The following is a 20,012-nucleotide window of genomic DNA, read 5'->3' as shown; positions in this document are numbered from 1 at the left end:
GGTGAGTAGGGAAGTGGGGGGCGCTATGGGGGACTTTTGGGATAGCATTGGAAATGTAACTGAGGAAAATATGTAATAAAAATATTAAAAATTAAAAATAAATAAATAAAATAAAAAAAAAGAAGTTACATATCAGGAATATCCGCAACACATGAGGAATAAGATTCATTTGCCCCTCTTGACTCATTCTCTCAAGGAAATGGTCATGTTACTCTTGACAAATCCTCCCAGCCTTCTATGACTACAACCAAGGCCACCATGAACGTGTATAAACCCACACACACACACACACACACACACACACACACACACACACACACGCAAACCCTCATGTGAAGACTAAAAACCTCAGCTGACACACTGAGGCTCTAAAGTGGAGAGCTGGTTCCCAATGCAAACATGTCTTCCTGTCTTCTTCTTGTTGTTTGTTTGTTTTTTGTTTTTTGTTTTTTTCTGAGACAGGGTTTCTCTGTGTAGCCCTGACTGTCCTGGAACTCACTTAGTAGACCAGGCTGGCCTCGAACTCAGAGATCCACCTGCCTCTGCCTCCCGAGTGCTGGGATTAAAGGCGTGCTGTCCCCATGCCCAACATGTCTTCCTGCCTTAAAGACTGATTTCTACACGATACACTGCTGAAATGGGTGGATTCTGGGCCATGCTACATCCACATAAAACAGCCAATTTAATGAATATACAAAGACCACGCATTGATAGTGTGAGCTCCTTAGCACTAACCATCTCAGTGTTTAGTTACAGGGAGTGGCACCTGTGCTATGACCTTGGTGAGTTCACCAAAGAGTGTTCCATTCTAGTAGGGCTATGGATTCTTAAGTATCTTCAGAAGCCACCATGCCACCTGGTGACTGCACAATCTTCGTGGTCTTAGCTTCATGTGTTTCTCTATAGTCTAATAAGCAGAAGTTTTGAGAATGGTCCTCTTTGGGTTTATCATCATCTTTGGGGGGAAAGTGTTTGATACCTAACCTTTGGCATGATGCGAGCTGCAAGTTTTCCATCTAAGTCTGATATAAGACTGAAAAAAATAGCTCAGTGGTCATGAGCATATGTTGCTCTTGCAGAGGGCTAGGTTCAGATCCCAGCACCTCATAGTGGCTCACATTCATCTGTGGTTCTAGTTCAAAGCAATTTGTGAACACCACGCATGTATGTGGTGCAAGGATATTATGCAGGCAAATATACATACACATAAAATACAAATTTTTTTTTTAAATAAAATCACCGAGAGCTAAATAGTTACTGATTCCTCCTACATTGTCACGAGTATTGGTCAAAAATGAGTGGTGAAATCTTCCAAATAATTAACTACATTTGTTAATAAAATTATGAGTTTTATTTAGGAGATGAATTGAATTCACAACTATATTTCTCTGTGGTCATAATATTTGTGTTTTTTTATATATTGTTAAATTTTATTTTATAATATTTTACTAATAACTTCTTGGCCAGTAGTCATGAAGGATATTGGTCTGCAGGTGTCTTTTTTTAATATATCTTTGCCTGGTTTTGATGTTGGGACAAAGTAGGCTTCATAATGAGGTGGGAAATTGGTCCTTTCTCCATTATATCAGAAAGAGTTTATAAGGAGTAGACATTCTTTCTCCCTTTAGGTATAGACAAGGTATCATTTTAAAATAAGTTATTAATTATTATCACCCTTATTATTATTGTCTTACTACTGCTTCCTTTGGCTTGATTCTTCTTGTTACAGGGGAGCATTACATCATTGGTTCTGATCTTTCAATTCTTTTTTGTTTTGTTTTTGTTTTTGTTTTTGTTTTTGTTTTTTGAGACAGGGTTTCTCTGTATAGCCCTGGCTGTCCTGGAACTCACTCTGTAGACCAGGCTGGCCTTGAACTCAGAAATCTGCCTGCCTCTGCCTCCCAAGTGCTGGGATTAAAGGCATGCACCACCACCGCCTCGCTCTTTCAATTCTTTAATAAAGAGATTTGAAAGCTATAAATGTTCCTTAAAGTACACATCACATAAACTATGAATATTGTGTTTTTACTATTTTGTCAAAATGTTACCTAATTTTCTTCATAGTTTCTTTCTGGGGGTACAAAGTTTGAAGAAATGTACTGTCTAATTTCTAATTATTGGAATTTTATTTTTGTTTTATTTTTATTCTGGTGTGGGTGGGCACGGAAAGTACTCTGGAAGGTCTGAAAGTTTCTAAATTTAGGGAGGTTTTATTATGGTTGAGTACAGTGGTCATTTTCCATAAGTATGTGCTTAAAATAGAATGTTTGATTTGAGGTGGTCAGACGTGGAGCTCATAAAGAACGACTCGGCTAAGGTGGTTGGTTGGTAGAGTTCAGACCCTCTATGTCTTGCATGTATTTTTCTGGCTTGTCCTATCACTTCCCAAGTCTGAGTTAATAGAATCTCCTACACTGCTTGAAGACTAGTTATTACCTACTTGTGGACACTATCAGTAGATACATACACATGTATGAGTTTGTGGTATTCATTTTTTTTTCCCGAGACAGGGTTTCTCTGTATAGCCCCGGGGCTGTCCTGGAACTCACTTTGTAGACCAGGCGGGCCTGGAGCTCAGAAATCCACCTGCCTCTGCTTCCCGAGTGCTGGGATTAAAGGTGCGTGCCACCATGCCCGGCTATGAGTTTGGGGTATCCTTATGAAGTAACTTTTTAATCATAATGATATACTCTTCTTTACCTGTGCAATGCTTCTATCACTATAGATAGTTGATCTGGTGTCTGTGTAACTGTACCAGCATTCTTATTCTAGTTGCCTGCATTTTTTATAACTCAGTGTTAGAAAAGCTGATCAGAACAGGAAAAAAAAATATCTATTCCAATAGAGTCTAAATGAATGGCCAAATATGTTCCTTGGGGAGTTCTGGAGTGACAGTCATCAGTACTGTTTACCCTGAGTTTTTCCCTTTAATAAACACATTTTAGGACTGCACTTGTGGCCTTGTTGATGTTGGTCATCACTGGCCAAGTTTTGAATGTGACAGTTTGGAGCATAGAAGAATTTGTTTCCAAGGTGGGTCTCTTGCTTCCTGATATGAGACTACCCTCCTCCGTGTAGCACAGTAACCAGGAGTATTCAATATAGTGGATGCTGTGTGGTTTCTTAAGGAGCTACTTTACAATCAAAAGGCACAGGGCCTTGAGTAACTACCATGAAGAGACAATCCCACTGCCCTGAAAGGTGCAGTCATGCAGCCTCATAGCAGAGAATGTGGAATCTATTAATTCCCTGGGATTGTAATCCCTTAGCATTTGTTCATAAACTCAGAGAACTTGGGGCCAAGCTAGCAAACTGTAAAGGTGTCAGAGGCTATATTGGGGAAGAGGGAAAACTGGGTGGTAGTTCAGTTGAAGATCAGTCAATGAGTCCTTTAAGGAACTCCTCTCCATTTTAAAGGAATGAATGGAATTCTGAGCTCCTGCGCCAACTTGGAGTAAATGCTTAAAGATACTTTTACTGACTAGTATCATCATCATCTCACCATACAGAGTCACTTAAAGCCTGCACTATGTCTTCAACTATAAAAGCAAACATCAACAGTGACCAGTCAATGTAAGTTCACTGAAGACTGGGACTGTGGTTTGCTTTTCTGAAAATGTCATAGTTGACAGTCTTGGAAGGAACAGTGTCTGAAAAGAAAACTGCTCAGTGGTGGTTTTACATGGACAGATAGATGACTGGATATGAGGACGTACATGGGAAGATGGATGGATGGACAGACATATGGACAGATGGGTGGATGAATGATGGGGACACAGAACCCCTGGCATAACCTGAAGACAAGTGAACTGCATCATTAAGATAAGAGTGTTGGGGGATGAAGATATGGCTCATGGTTTAAGAGTACAAACTACCATTGCAGAAGACCTGAGTTCCATTTACAGAAACCAGGCCAAATGCTAACAGCCACCAGTTACCATTCCAGGTTTGGGGGGGGGGGGTATAATGGCTTCTTCTGGCTCTTGTAGGCACTTGCATTCACAAGTATATTTCTACATATGGTCACATAATTTAATTTTTTCTGAAATTCAAAGGATAGTCTATGAATGGGGGGGCAATATCTCAAAATCTCTTGTATAGAAATCCCCATTTATACTTGCTGGTTTTGTGTGTCAACTTGAAAAAAGCTGGAGGTATCACAGAGAAAGTAGGTTCAGTTGAGGAAATGCCTCCATGAGATCCAGCTGTGGGACATTTTCTCAATTAGTGATCAAGGTGGGGGGGAGGGCCCAGCCCATTGTGTCCTGGGTTCTGTGAGAAAGCAAGCTAAGTAAGCTGAGCAAGCCAGGGGAAGCAATCCAGTAAGCAGCACCCCTTCATGGCCTCTGCATAAGCTCCTCTCTCCAAGTTCCTACCCTATGTGAGTTCCAGTCCTGACTTCCTTTGGTGATGAACAGCAATGTGGAAGTGTAAGCTGAATACACAATTTCCTCCCCAACTTGCTTTTGGTCATGATGTTTTGTGCAGGAATACAAACCCTGACTAAGACACCACGTACAGAAATCTTCCCTTTGAGGTGTTGGCTGGGCCAGTCCAAGAGACCCCACAAACAGTATAGGCATTGTTACTGCCCTTGGTTCCCTCCTAGAACCTGAAGGTTAGATGCTATTGTTGAAGACAATACACTCCAGACACAGGACTTGGAAGACTCAAGCAGGAACTGATCTGGAAGCCTCCTCCCTAAGGACTATCTCTCATAGTATCTGAAGCTGCTATGCAAGCTGCCAAGATAGAAAACTAATCAATAGTCCTACCCATGTGTAAACTCTGTGAGTCACAATAATGACTTGCATTGCAAGATATTCACAGGAATAAGATAGGGGCACTTATACCTTAAGGTAACCAGAAGCTGCCTAGTTGAATGTAAGTCATGCTTGATTCAAAAGAAATCTATGCATAGTACTACAAACCAATTACCTATAACTGGTAAAGCCATAGACCCTAGAGGACAACTTACTACTGCTACTTTTACTTTCCTAAACTAAAATCATTTCTAACAGCACTCTAAATTCCCATCCTTATACAGATAAGTACAGCTCTCAACCCTTATCAAAAACCTTTCTTCTGCAGCAGATGCAATGACCATTATAGAGATCCAACGCTAGTGAAAATGAACAGAACAGCTGACTATGAAATACTCAACTTCAACTCATACTTCCACAGCACAGCCCCAATACCAGAGACTTAGAGAACACCACAAAAGAAGAATCAGACAAACTCTAAGAGCTATAGGACTGGTCTGCTGAGAGATAGTGTCTTCTATACATCTCAGGGAAGCTGCACCCATGAAATCTCAACAACATGGTTGCTTAAACAAGACTATCACTATGGCACTTGTTGACATATTGTATATTGACTTGGATGGAGGAGCTCTCACAAGGTTCCTCCACTAGATTAAAAGCTATAGACAATTCATGGCTGGAGAGAGAGAGAGACAGAGAGAGAGAGAGAGAGAGACAGAGACAGAGACAGAGACAGAGAGACACACAGAGAGAGAGAGAGAGAGAGAGAGAGAGGTTTTCCCTAGGGATAAGACCCTTGAAGGATTATTCCAAGAGATCAGTCCTGCACACAAATACATATAAATAACACTAAATGCACTGAATAGGTTGCATACATATATGTACACTTATACATGTACATATGCATACAATACATATACACATACATGTACATCACACACATAATATATATGCACATACCTATACTACATATACACATACACATATACATATAATATATATATATACATACATATACATCTACATCTGTATAACAAAATTTATTGAGGAAGACATTATGAATTTGTGAGGGAACACTGGAATAGTAGCAGTAGAGAGACAGGGTCAAAGGCTTTCTTCCCCTTAAATATGGTCTAATGTTATACTACAAGGTTGTACAACAAGTTCTACTAAGTGATGGCCATTTGCATAATTACCACAGAAGCCATAAGGAAAGAAAGTACTTGTCCATCAGCAATTACTACTCCCATGATCCACCTCATGAGGCTTGTCACATGACACCGCGCATATTATTTCATGTTGCAGCCCAGCACGCCCTACTGAGAACACTGACCCAAGTGTTGGCAGAGGGTAGCCTGGCAAATAACCACAGGACTAGGAAGTCCTCCTGGCTCTATCTGGCAGGCGAGGCTGTCCTCCCCAGGCAGGAATTTCCATGAAAATATTCTATAACCTTCTAGGGGACCTTTGTGGCTGGGTCGGGTTCTAAGAAAGCACAGAATAGGCGTGCACACAGTTGTAGATTGTAGGTTGATTATAGTTTAGTAAGAACTTTGAAGGCTCATGGTGTGGGGGCTCAAGGCAGCATATAGAATTATTTGCTTTCACATTCAAAGGCAGTTAGGATAATTGGCATGGACTGCAGATCCTCAGTGGTATGGACAGAATTGTTTCTGAGTGGTTTTTCACCCTGGCTCTCATTATTCCCTAAAGAGTTGAAGGGCCATCGCTCTCTTCCTTAGTATTTCTCCTCCTCTGAATCCATTTCTACAGAGGCTCCACTCCACATCCCAACAAGGAAAGGGCAGCTTGGTTACTAGCTGGATGTTATTCCTTTTTTTCTACCCCTAGGGCAAAAGTGAGTGCCCATCACCCCCAAGGGGCTCATAAGTGTCTTCTGTTTAAAGAAATACCAGTGAGTAAAATTCACATCTCAGCTATTCCCTTGCTTCAAGCAGTGACAGATTCTCCAAGTGAGTATTTGTAGTCAAACCTGGGAAACTGTCATGAAATCACGATTGAAGGCCCTATCTTAGAATATGTTTTTCTAGCATGCCACAGAGGGGCTGGCCCTTGCTAAGGTTCAAATCTTTCAGGTTGCTTACTGGTGAGCCTGTAACTCAGACAACAGATGAATTAGAGGCAATCTGCTACCCAGTTGTGGAGGACATGAGGATTAGAGGTGTCTCCCCCAAGTTAGCAAAACTCTGAAACACACTCCTGGGGACTTCAAAGCACTCCTGTCTTCCCTTGCTCATACAATCTCGAGCAGCTTTTCCAGCCTGTTTCATATCTCACTGTCAGAGGGCAAGCTTACCAGATAAACCTCCAATTATTTTGCTGCCTGCACATTTGTAAAGACTGGGTCTCTTTAGGTGGGTCTGACCCCTCCCTTGCCTCCAGTGGTCTGGAAGTGATCTTGGAAGGACTTGGGCCTTGGGCACATCACAGACTCCTGAGCTGACCAACCAACCACTGATCTGGTTTCCTAAGATTATACCTTTATGTCTATTCCCTGTAGTCACCAAGAAGGTGACATTACTTGTATGAATCTTCCTCTGGGTTATGGGGATGAAAGAATATTTATCCATCACCTACCATGTGCCGGATATTGACAAACCCAATTTTGTGACCTTACAGTTATGCTCTCAGATTGGGTAAGTCCATCTCATCTCATATATAAGGAAGTTATTTTGAGATCTTTGCTCACAGACTGTGAGTTTTTGGTCTATATGCCCTCATACACCAATCCTCATACTGTTTCTTGCAAGAACTGTTGAAACACATCTCCATAAACTCACCACAAGCTGGAAAGATCATGACTAAAGTGCACAGAATTCAGTTCATCTAGCCCTTACCCCAACTCAGCATCCTGGAACACTGTAGAACACTAAGAATTCCCTCTCAAGAACAGGGTGCTGACTGAGGAGGTGGCTCCATGGTACAGCTCAATACTCAGAAACATGACCATAGCATACTGCATCAGCCCCTGAAGGCCCACATCTGGTGTCTTTTTGCCCATGGTAATATTAAAGGGATGAATTCTTAGGGAACCTTTGCTTGCTCAGAGCTAGATGATGGGTACTGTGGTGTAGACGCCAACAGAATCAGCTGGAATAGAAATCAAGAAGGCTACCAGGAAGCCCTTCAGGAAAGTAAGGAATATGAGACAGATGAGGAAAAAGAGAGGCAATGAACTTTAGATGGAGGGTGGGAAACTTAGGATGTAGTCTAAAAACAAAATTGGATATGCAAACAGGATGCAGTCACAGAGTGAAAGAGAAGCCAAAAGTTTCTACCACAAGCTTCCACTGGTCCCCTTAGCTGAAGGAAATGGCTGGCTGATCCAAGCAAGCAAGGAGAGGGCCACTTTGTGTGGGAAGCCACATGTGCCATTGCAGGGTGGCGCTGGCTTCCACTGGCCACCACGCATACATAGGCAGTAAAGTTCTTTTGCCAAGATGAGGTTTTGAGAATTAACCAAAATTAACCAATCAGATGAGAGACAAGTTAACCAATCAGATGAGAGACAAGTTAACCAATCAGATGAGAGACAAGTTAACCAATCAGATGTAGGCATGCAAATGAGGTGAAAAGCATAACCCAAGCACAACCAATCCGGGTGTGAGACACTCCTCTCCTAGGCCTATATAAGCAGCACCAGTTCTGGACTTGGGGTCTCTTCGCCTCTGCAATCAAGCTCTCCCAATAAACGTGTGCAGAAGGATCCTGTTGCAGTGTCGTTCTTGCTGGCGTGTCAGGCCCACTCAAGAACTCTTGTCTTCTGGATATTACACTACACAAAACTAGATTATATTCAATTAGTATAGACTTGATATCATTGGGAGTTTGTCTTCATTTCATAAATGACAATGAAGAAATGTGTATACACATAGGTCTACTAAGTCACCCTAGTGCTTACCTTAAGAAAGAATGGCCAGAATAGGCTAAGGGGCCTCAACAGTTGGACCTATGGGCACCCTACCACAAACTACTGTATACTACTATTTCATAAGGCAAGACAGGATTCCTCACTCCATGATGTTCCGTGAGGCAGGAGTGGGAAATTTTGATAAAGCACTCATCAGTGAGATTGACTCAAACCAATGCTTAACTCAACTCCTTCCACCATAGCATCCCTATGGGATGGTAAACTTGCAGCAAAATGCCACAGAGGTGTGCCTTGAAAAGGGAGGTGGGAACCAGGGGAAAGGGCAGAGGAAGGAGAGAGGGTCAGTGTGGGAGAAGCAACATGATGAAGTGGTCCAGAGAAAGCAGAGGAAGGATGCTCAGGTTCCAGACTCAGTGCGGTCCTCTGGCACTTTAGCCTTCCACACTTGGCAGTGTAAGAGATGGGGAGGAGAGATGGGGTGGATAGAAATATAATTACCTGTTGATTATCGAGCAAGCTGATGTATGACAATTAAGAGATTGACAGAGATAGAAAAACACTACTCTACAGCCAATCAAGTGAGTCCATATTTCTACTAAGCTGCCAGTCATGGTGATACAGAGTGCTCATGAGCTGATGTGAAAGCTGCAGACAGGAGCTACTCAGCACCCTTTCGAGTTCAGGAAGTTACTGTACAGAAAGCTGATTATGGATTCTCCATGGACCCTGTGAGCTTAAGATTGTCTTTTATTCCAATTCTACAGCAAAAAGAGACATGAGTGAACAGCCTTGCCTAAAGCCTTGTGTGGCAATCACTAAGTCAGCCATTTCAATACAAGGGAAAGAACAGCTGTGTCACTGACCTTGACAAGTTTTTCACTCCTTTGCAGCTTAGAGTTGAGATTTCAATTGGCAGAAAGAAAATGGAAAGTGGATTGAAGGCATAGAGCTGAGCACAGAGCTGAGCACAGAGCTGAGCACAGAGCTTGACACAGAGCTGAGCACAGAGCTGAGCACCCAGGTCTGCTCTGTAACCTAGGGTGTTCTAACCTCTCACTCCTGATTCTCTTCATTTTTGAATGGACAATATTTTTTCATGCTTCATAAATAAGCTCCATGGATTTAATAAAGTAGCAAGTACAAAGCTGGCCACAATGGGTCATGGAACTAGTAATTCTGCCTCTGCTTCTTCTTGGATCTTAACCATGACGCTCCACTAGAGACCTTGGGGTAATTGTTTTTAGCAATATTAGAATTATATTTTATTTTTTTTAAATAAAAGTTGTAGCTAGATATTCAAGTCACACATGTTTGTATCTTAGTGTGCACATCCTGATAAAATGATGCTTGTAGAATAACTAAATAATAAGACCCCCCCCCCTGAAATCTACCTTCGTAGTAAATCTCCACAAATCCCCAGTGACATTTTTAGTGAGTGCACACTTGCAGTCCTGGATGTGCACACCTATTGTGATTCTGTTCTGCTCGTCAGATGTGAAAGGTGTGTGTCCTAGTTAGCAACGCTATAACCTGAAAACTCAGCAAAAGGAAGGACTAAGTGGGAAACTGCAAGCTGAAATACAGACATGGTTGATTCTTGGTGAATCAGATTCATGAATAAATCCAATTGTTCTGGAAGTAAAATCTGTACTGACATCACACGAAGCCCTAGACCACAGGCCACCTCTGGGTGACTCAGACTGCTGGGTTACTGTGACTGTTGCCCTTGGGGAGGCCTTTTGCTCAATGAAAGGGTGAGCTCAAAGCCATCAGCTCAAAATACCATTGGACGACAGAAAGTACCAGTTGCTTTCAGCCGCTTTCTAAATCTGGCCCTGGGCTTCTCTGGTTTCACTTAGGGACCCAGCGGTGCTCCAGCACACACTTAATACACACTGTGCTGTGGGAGACCAAAGATGACCATGTGGGCAATCTCACCAGAGCCAATACAACGGCAGCGTTGCCCAGCAGAGGTCACAACAGCAGACACTACAGTCGCTCAGAAATTATAATCTTATTTTAAAATGATCATTCTTTAGAAACATCGATATGGAAGCAATTTAGCCTTTAGAAAGTCAAGCAAATGTCACCGGTGATGGAATCACCACCAGAAACCACAATATGGGGTTGGTTCTGGACAAGTCAGCTAAAGAAATCTCAGGGTGAGATCTGACTCTCTCTCTCTCTCTCTCTCTCTTTCTCTCTCGGCAGCAGCAGGCAAGAACTTGCTTTGGTAATAAATACAGATGATTTCTCAGCGAGAATTTCTGCATACCACATGATTGTGCTCCTGATAAAGAGGCCGTTCGTTCCAGGTAAATTAAAGAAGTCAACCCTGTCTGTAGAAGCAGAAGCTGATAAAGTCTTTCTGGCAGCTGAGGTCACCAAGTTCAATGTCATGTGTTACCTTGGCATTTGGAAAAAAATCAAAAGTGCCCAGCCTAGCTGAAAATTCCCCCTTATTTCTGTCGTTCCATCTTTAACAGCCCCAGACAGATAGCTCTCCTGGGCAAGTATGCCAGGTGGTGTGCCTGAATATCCGTGCTAATTTGTAAATTCTCCACATGGTTCACACACATCTTTTCTGAGGACCAGAGTGACCCAAGCCTTCTGCATGCTCTTTTTAGTTTCCTAACCTGCTCCCTTCAATCTGTGAGCCTTCTGCCTGCCCCTTCAACCTCTGCTGGTGTGTTCTTTTCCTAGGGCAGTCTACGTGGTGGTTTGGGGTGTTCTTTGATGTCCCAATCCCCTGGATTATGTTTCTGCATTCTGAAGACCTGCTGTTGGAGCTGTCTGTACCATTGCAGTGGTTTGGATGAGAATGGCCCCCATAGAGTCATGTGTTTGAATACTTGATCTCCAGTTGGTGGACAAGTTTAGTAAGGATTAAGAGGTATGGCCTTGATGGAGGAAGTATGTCACTCGGGATGGACTTTAGGGTCTCAAAAATTTGTCCCATTCCCAGAAGGTTCTCTGTCTCCTACTTGAGAAAAAAGATGTGAGCACTCATCTTCCTTTGCTCTGCCTTCACTTTAACCCTATGAAACCACAAGCCCAACCAACACTTCACTCTATGACAGCAATAGAAGTGAAACTATGACACAAGTATCATGTCTTTGCCCACCTCCCCAACTCTAGAGTGATAACTTCTCATTCACCAATAGGGTCAACAGGAAGTGATTAAAATAGCCGCATGTATCAAGTTTTAAATCTATACATTTTTTAACCTGGACATTTCATTACTAGTTAAAATATTACTTTAAAGTAATCCCAGATGCAAAAACAGAGCCAGGAAGAAAAAAAAAGCACATTTATTGCAACATTATTTGTAAAATTAACAACAATGAAAAAAACAAACAAACAAACAAACAGAAACTACTTAAATAACCATCCATAGAGGGAATTGTGAAATAAATTGTGTTACTTATTCTGCAACAGCTGAGGAGACATGGAAAGACCTTGAAGGGGCTACAGCTAAGCAACACATGTAGTATGATCCCACGGTGTTTATTAGAACTATTATGCATCTGCAGCTATGCAGCTATGCAGCTATGCAGCAATGCAGCTATGGAGCTATGGAGCTATGCAGGCATATATGTGCATGCTATGAGGCCTGGAAGGGAAAAGGCAAACAAGTTAAAGCAGAAGTTTCCCGTTTCTACCTCATAATTTGATATTATTCAACTCTTTTACACTGAAATGTATTTCAGTGTTGCCCATGTGCAGGAATCTAAGCTTTAAAAGTGAAATGTCATCAAAGTATGTGTAAATGCCATACTGGCCAACAGCTTCTGGGCCAACAGCTGGGAAACACTGTCGTTTTAAGTGAAAGTGATCAATGAACTTAGCTTGTCCTGAATATTCCCGGATGTGGGCATTTCCTGGGACTTGGTGCTATGTCTTGTTCTTTCTAGCCTATTCATCCCCCTTGGGTTCTCTAGAGAATTCCTAAGCAGGGCACCCCCGCCCCATTCACGTTTTCTGTAGGACATACGACTGACTGAGCACCACATAATTCCCTTGTCATGTAACTTCATATAGAACTTCATGGTGTGTGTGTGTGCACACATATACATTTATTAAAAACAAAAACACTGCTTTGGCCAACAGGAATACCCAGAGTGATTCTAAACAATAGCTTCTCCATCCTAAATACAAAAATACTCTTGAATTGGAACATAAATTGAATTATTATGTATTTTCTACTCCTTTTTCCTCCTTAAAGCAACTAATGAATAGTTAGATACACATGGTGGATCCTTCAGAATGTTACCAGAATTCGGGCCACAGCCATGACATGGCGATCCAAGGCAGTCCTGGCCTCTATGACCCCGGACGAATCCCTCTTATCCCCCCTGCAGATTCACCCCATCCACAAACAGGACCAGGACGACTCACCACGCTGATTCCGTCATTGAGCAGGGCCTCCCCGAAGATCATCATGTAAAGCTGTTCATTCACACGTGCCTCCTCAAAAACAGCCAGCACAGCCACGGGGTCGACGGCCGAGATGAGGCTGCCAAATAGCAGATTCTGTAGCAGGTTGATGTCACCAAGGCCGAAGGCCTTGATCTGACAGATGAAGTAGAGAGAGAGCCCAATGCCAAAGGCATTGATCAGGGCTCCCAGGCCTGCCCACCACAGGATGGAGCCAATGTTCTCAAAGAAGGGCCTGGTGGGCATGAAGTAGCCGCTTTCCAACACAATAGGTGGGAGGAGGTAGAGGAAGTAAATGCTTGAATCCATGACCGGTGGCGATTTGTGGTGGGTGCCAAAAATGATGCCGCCCACCAGAGCTCCCACGATGATGAGGAGGCAGCTCTCTGGCATGAGGTGCGGCAGCCTGTGGTAAAGATGGAAACCTGGGAATACAGAGGGTGGGACCATAATCTGCCAATGAACAGTGCTGGGTCTAGCCAGATTGGTCTAGCCCAAGCTCCCTAATGCTATCCTTTAATGCAGTTCCTCATGTGGTGGTGAACCCAATCATAAAATTAGTTTTGCTGATACTTCATAACTATAATATTGCTACTGTTAGGCATTTTAATATAAATATTAAAATCCATAATTGTAATGCTATGGAGGTTCATCTGGAAAGAAACACCTCGATTTCATTACATATTTGATTTTGGGGTGACTTTAGGTCAGTTTTTTAGAAACCTTTTTATTGTTGTTGCTAAATTCTTCATGATTCGCCACATTCCACTGCATAAGCACAGAACGAGGTTCTGAGCTGGGGTTTAAGGAGCTGGGGTTTCCAAGCCCTGTGTACCCTACTCTTAGTTCTGCCTAAGATGTGTAAGGCACTCAAGGTACCCCATGGATTAAACTAAAGATGTTTATTGAGAATTTGGTTGTAAAGACCAGCATGCTGTTGAATTTAATGAGATGGAATGCCAAAGATGTAGATTACACTGCAACTCCCACTGTTGGCAAAGGTTTAATAGTGAGAAATGAATAATTGAGAAGGCTGAAATAGTATGACATATGAGGTTGTACTGGCTGGTTTTGTGTCAACTTGACAGGAGCTAATGTCATCAGATAGGAAGGAGCTTCAGTTGAGGAAATGACTCCATGAGATCCAGCTGTAAGACATTTTCTCAATTAATGATCAATGGGGGGGAGGGGAGGATGCTCAGAGCATTGTAGGTGGAACCATTCCTGAGCTGGTGATGGCGCTGAGTTCTATTATAAGAAAGGAGGATGAGCAAGAGATGAGGAGCAAGCCAGTAAGCAACATCCCTCCACAGCCTTACATCAGCTCCTGCCTCCAGGTCCCTGCCCTGTTGGAGTTCCTGCCCTGACCTCCTTCAATAATGAACAGCAAAATGTAGTGTAAGCCAAATAACCCCTTTTTTTCCCCAACTTGCTTTTTGGTCATGGAGTTTCTTTGCAGCAATAGAAACCCTAACTTAGACAGAGCTGAAATACACTACAAATACAAAGATATCAGAACTCAGTGGTTCACCATGGAGCCCCCAAAGCAACATGGCACTTTGGCAGTCCTGCCAGAAATGCATCCATCCTTTAATACAGCCAATCAAAATCCTTTGCAATCAGGTTCCCTTTTCCTGTCTTGCTCATCTGTTTTTCCTGATTGAATTGTCCCTTTTATTTGCCTTTCAGACTTTGATGCTAAGCCTTTCCCATTCCCCACCAGAAGAACTAATGTCTTCATCGAAACTACCAGAACAATTTATCTCTCTAATGCTTGTTTAGTAACAACGATCCCAATCTACAATGTGTGTACATTACTTACCTGCACTAGTCTATAAATTTCCCCAAATTAAATAGATGATTTATGTCATTACATTACTTAGCAAAAATCCACATCTCAGTCTGTGTGATAGCTGGCTGCAAAAGTGTACAACTGAATGAACTAACTGGTCATCAGGGATGCTTTCATGTGGACATTAACCAGGTGCCTCGGGAAACACTGAGATTCTCAGAGTTGTGTAACAGAATGAGAAGCATTGTAGAGAGGGGAGCTTGGGGTAGAACTGGTCCTGCCAGACACTTCACCCCCTCATTGAGAGATGATCCATTTGGCTTGAGCAAACTGTGGATTGGGAAAATTAAGGAGAAGTTGGAAGATGATGTTGTCCCATATAGTGGAGAGCTTGACTTCCAAATTAATTAAGGTAGATTTCTTTCCATACACTATGGGGAACCAGTGAATGTCTCCTTGGAGAATTTTACATTTAGCTGTATAAAAAGCAGGTTGATGCAGTTGAGCATAATTTTCACCAAAAGACATTACTCTCAGTGAGACTTCACTGTGTTAAGACCAGCTCAAGACCTTCTAAAGCCCTACATTCTTTGTTTTCTAATCACAACTTCCTTGGCCTCTTTTTGTCCTTCTTCACAAGCTATATTTTTGCCTTTCAACTGATGTTTTAATCAAATTTAACTTCTAAATTATGTCATGGCATAGAGGAGCCTGGGATGTCTTTTCTTGGGCCTGTATTTCACCATTCTGGCCTTGTTTCCTTGAACTGGGGGCTCCCTGAAATGGATCCAGTGTCTACCTGCCTTAAGGCAAAGTAGATCTGTGGGGCTGTGGCAGGAACAGGCCACAGGCTCCTCACATTGCAGTGAAAAGGACTTAGTGCATTTTACACTTTGAAACATCTGCCCACTTTCATGAAGGGCAGCAGAGCTGCAGAGGCAGTTACTTTCAACTCTTATAATTCCAGTGCTTCAAAGGGAAATGCAAAGAAACAACGTCCCGCCCCCAGAAGTGGAAGATTCCATTTCATTTCAATGTTATTCTTCCAGATGTTTCCAGGAACAGTTCCCATAATATTCCAAGAAGAAAAAGAACTTGCAAAGTCAGAAGTGACTTTAATTACTTTTGTTGTATAATATATGTGTAAGCAAACTGCTAGAGATGTCTCCCAACTAACAAAATTACAGTTCTGTGGCTAGGAATGAGTAAAGACTATGTTAGAAAAGAAATGTTATCTACAGGGGAACACCAGGGCCAAGAAGTGGGAGTGGGTGGGTAGGGGAGCAGGGTTGGGGACTTTCAGGATAGCATTTGAAATGTAAATGAAGAAAATACCTAATAAAAATGGGGGGGGGGAATGTTATGTAGTCTTCAGTATTTCCTGAACACTGTACACTTTACATTTTATATTCTTTTAAACACATAGCATAAGATTTTTATATAACAGAGAAAACACATGGTTATCTTTTTGAAATATGAAGTCAAAACTATGCAGGACCTGGAAGTATGCATGTAAATTTCAAACACAATCCTGAAACATTAAACAGCCACACTTCAGGGAAATGCGCACTACAAGTAACAGTTACTGTCTACTTAACTCATCGTCGTCTGTCATGTAAGAGATTTTCATCCATGACAACTCAGGTAAGAAACAATCCTCCCCCAACCTGTGCTAGAGGACTTACCTATCTTAGCAAGAGATGCGAGCAGTATCCAGAGGGTGACTTCATAAGGGATTTGAACATAGTCATAGTCCAGTTCAAAAACAGATATCCCTTCATTGGGGTCTGAGCTAGAAGCAGCAAACCGAGCATCAGGTGCCTGCTGGGCCGTGGGATTGGAGGACTCATTAACATACGATGATGCTTCCGAACATGTAAGGACCGCCAGCAGTAGTAACCAGTTCCATAAACGAAAAGCCATAAACATTGCAGGACCCATGCCTGTGCGACTCTGACTTCGCACCTGGGTCCTGATGTATGCCACGCCTCTGCGGCACGGCACGGTGAGTCCAGCTGCACTACCTGACCGAGAGGCAATCTATTTGCAATCCAGAAGTCATTTCCAAAGAGGTCCAGTACGATGATGACTCTGCAGGTGCGTCCTTTCAAATCTTCTTAAAATCTACTGTGTTCAGGCAGCTCAGCTCTGGGCTCAAAGAGATATCTATAAAGAGAAATCCCTCTTCATTCGAAACTGTTTCCTCATTCACTGAACACTGGCTTCATCTTGTGAGTGTAAATTGGCAAGAGACTGATTCCGAGAAACACTGACGTCCTTTAATAAGGAAAGGATTCCTTTCTGCCCTGTTGGATCCCAGGAAGGAGCCACCTGTCCCACACCTGAGCCTCCTCACCTCCCGAGGTTCTGTCTCACCTGTTTTGAACCGGTCAAAGCCGCAGGTAGCTTTTGAACCACACTTTAATTATTTGCTTTGATTTGACTTTTGTAATGAAATGCTTGTTCCGAGGGTTCTTGGCAGGCTACACTACTGACACCTAGTGGGCACCTGCAACATATCAGCCTTTGTGGCTGATAAGGACCAAGTTGCTGTCTGTTCGGTTAGCACTCAAACCAAAGTATTTTTGAGGATGAAGAGCTGTTAAGAATTGCGCCAGGCCATGAGGACGAAATAGCACTGTCCTGGAAGAAGCATAAGACTGTCTTCACAGACAAGGGAGGAGGAAGCGGCAAAGCAATGAAGATGATGAACACTTGATTTCGTGGCCAATAAATTATGGAAGAAACAAGGCTCCAGCTTTCTCTAAGCTCCACAGCGAGTTTCTCAAAGGGAAGAAACCAAAATGAGAAACTTCATGAATGTGTCTGAAAACCCAGTTGGGAAAATGTTCTCAAATACTCAAACCCAGTAGCTAACCATTGTGTCATTGTGCTCTGTCTGTACAAAAGAAGTGTCTACACAGACTAGCTATGAGGTCCAGAATGGATTTTGTCAAAGGTTCTTTATCTAGAAGTGGGTAGTTGCATTGGCCCCGTGGAGCAGATAGGACAGTAAATAAAATTGAGAAGAGGAGGAGGAGGAGGAGGAAGAAGAGGAGGGAAGAGAAGGAACTTCGAAAGGCCCAAATTGCCTACAGATTTAATATGTATTTTTCTAAAGACAACTGAAGCAAGGATGTAAAAGCAACTAACACGCTCTGCTTGAGGCCACAGCATCACTTTGAACTTTACCACGTCATCCCCCTTCCTTGTCAAGTGCACCCCACAAAACCACCTTTTGATCCACTTACAAATGGAAATTATATTTTTAAAGATTATTTATTTTATGTATATGAGTACACTATACCTGTCTACAGACACAACAGAAGAGGGCATCAGATCCCATTACAGATGGTTGTGAGCCACCATGTAGTTGCTGGGATTTGAACTCAGGACCTCTGGAAGAGCAGTCAGTGCTCTTAACTGCTGAGCCATCTCTCCAGCCTGGAAATCCTTTAAGACAGAAGATAGAAAGTAACAGCATGGAAAGTAAATAGAACACCAACAGCATGGTCAGAGGGATGGGTTAGTTTTACAAATAGCCACTAAGTAGCATTTGATGTAACTATGAATTTCATTGGGCATACAGGGGCTATCTTAGACAAAGGAAAGCATCAGTCATTCAACCATGTGTCAACCATGGATTTACAAAGTAAGATTAACTCCAGGGAGAGAAGTTGGATTAATTTCGACATAATGTAATATGATAGGATGAAAGTCAAAGTCATACAGATCTCTTAAATAAACTGAGAAAAAAGAAACAGACCAAATCAACATGTTTTCATTAAAAAAAAAAAAAAAACAGACTAAATATCCCAAAAGCTGTTGCCTGTATGTTGGATATGTTCTTCTAACTGGGCTGCCTTGTCTGGCCTCAGTGGGAGAGGAAGTGCCTTGCAGAGACTTGAAGTACCAGGGTGTGTGGAGGGGGTGGGGGAAATACCCACCCAGGAAGAGTCCCACCTGCTCAGAGGAGAAGAGGAAGGAATGGGCGAAATATTGTGGGAGGGGGTGATCGGAATCAGGGCAGTGAGCAGGATATAAAGTGAATAAGTACAAATAAATAAATAAATAAATAAATAAATAAATAAATAAGATGGGAACAGCCACCAAAATGGAGAAGAGGGAGACTCCTGATATAACATTCACAAACAATCATTTATTTCTTGTCAAAAACTGACATTTTCTCCCAATCATGCTGTTCCATTGAACATGCCATGCAGGCTCTATCCAGGGTGGTTAAGCAATAAAGAAAAGGATACCCAGGTTGGCTTGAGAAAGTAAAATTCTATGTACATATGATATAATCTTTTTAATGGGGAATCATTAATAATTGACTAAAAACTGTTAGATCTGCTTAAGGAGCTTGTTACCAGAGTAGTCAGAACCAGTTCCTGGGTCCTGGCAGGCCTGACAGGCTAAGCTCAGACACCTGACCCACTATACCAGTGAGATAAGCAATATTGAAAAGCAGAGAGGGGAAATGTATTCAGTGTCAGAGAGAGGTGATGTATTCAATGTCAGAGAGAAGAGATGTATTCAGTGTCAGAGAGGTGATGTATTCAATGTGGCCATGTTGGGGAAAGAACAAAGATCCCATGACACTGTCCCCCGCACCCACCACATCCATCTTCTGAGGTTCTGATGTGATGTTTGGTTTTAACAGAGGGCGAGAAAGCTGCATCACTAAACAGTCCCCATCAGGGTATTTTTGCCCATACTTCCCCTGTCAGTTGTCTCCACTCTAGGCCCTCCATGATGGTGCCCTGGCGTATGAAATCTCTTTCCTGGAAACAAGTTCTTCCTCTTCCTGGAAGCAGGATTTAGCCATTTTCTTCTCCAAGTTTGAGCTTCTTGGGGGAGGGAGTTCCAATTATTGGTAGCTGAAGAAAGAGGAGTAATTTTCTCTTAAGAACACCTTCACACCTGTTTATAGATATAGTTCTTAGAATTCTAGTGTCCAGTATCTTTTCATTTTTTTTAGGGCACTATTTGGAGTTCATAATGTTAGGCCATGCCTAACTCTCTGTGCTTAGTGTGACTAACCATAATACCATTGGGAACATGTAAACACAGGTCTGGGCAAGCTTCATACTATAAACAAGTTTAGTTTGAAGAACATCAGCTT

At 42.3% G+C, this 20,012-nt stretch overlaps 1 protein-coding gene across 2 annotated transcripts in view; it reads right to left on the bottom strand.

The window, feature by feature from the left end:
* The window catches only part of Slc9a4 (solute carrier family 9 member A4), a 49,584-nt gene extending 32,235 nt beyond the window's left edge, over positions 1-17,349 (bottom strand). For both annotated transcript variants that reach the window (XM_021169612.2, XM_029484890.1), the window contains exons 1-2: positions 16,570-17,349; positions 13,054-13,517 (exon numbers count right to left, since the gene is read on the bottom strand). In XM_021169612.2, coding sequence (XP_021025271.1) covers positions 13,054-13,517; positions 16,570-16,825 — 720 coding nt within the window. In that variant the 5' untranslated portion in view covers positions 16,826-17,349. The remainder of the gene's footprint in view (positions 1-13,053; positions 13,518-16,569) is intronic.
* Between the last annotated feature and the right edge of the window lie 2,663 nt (positions 17,350-20,012).

This window comes from Mus caroli, chromosome 1 (genome assembly GCF_900094665.2).
Source record: "Mus caroli chromosome 1, CAROLI_EIJ_v1.1, whole genome shotgun sequence".
Lineage (NCBI taxonomy): Eukaryota > Metazoa > Chordata > Mammalia > Rodentia > Muridae > Mus > Mus caroli.
Note: the sequence above shows the minus strand (reverse complement) of the source record. Positions and strands in the feature narration are given on the sequence as shown.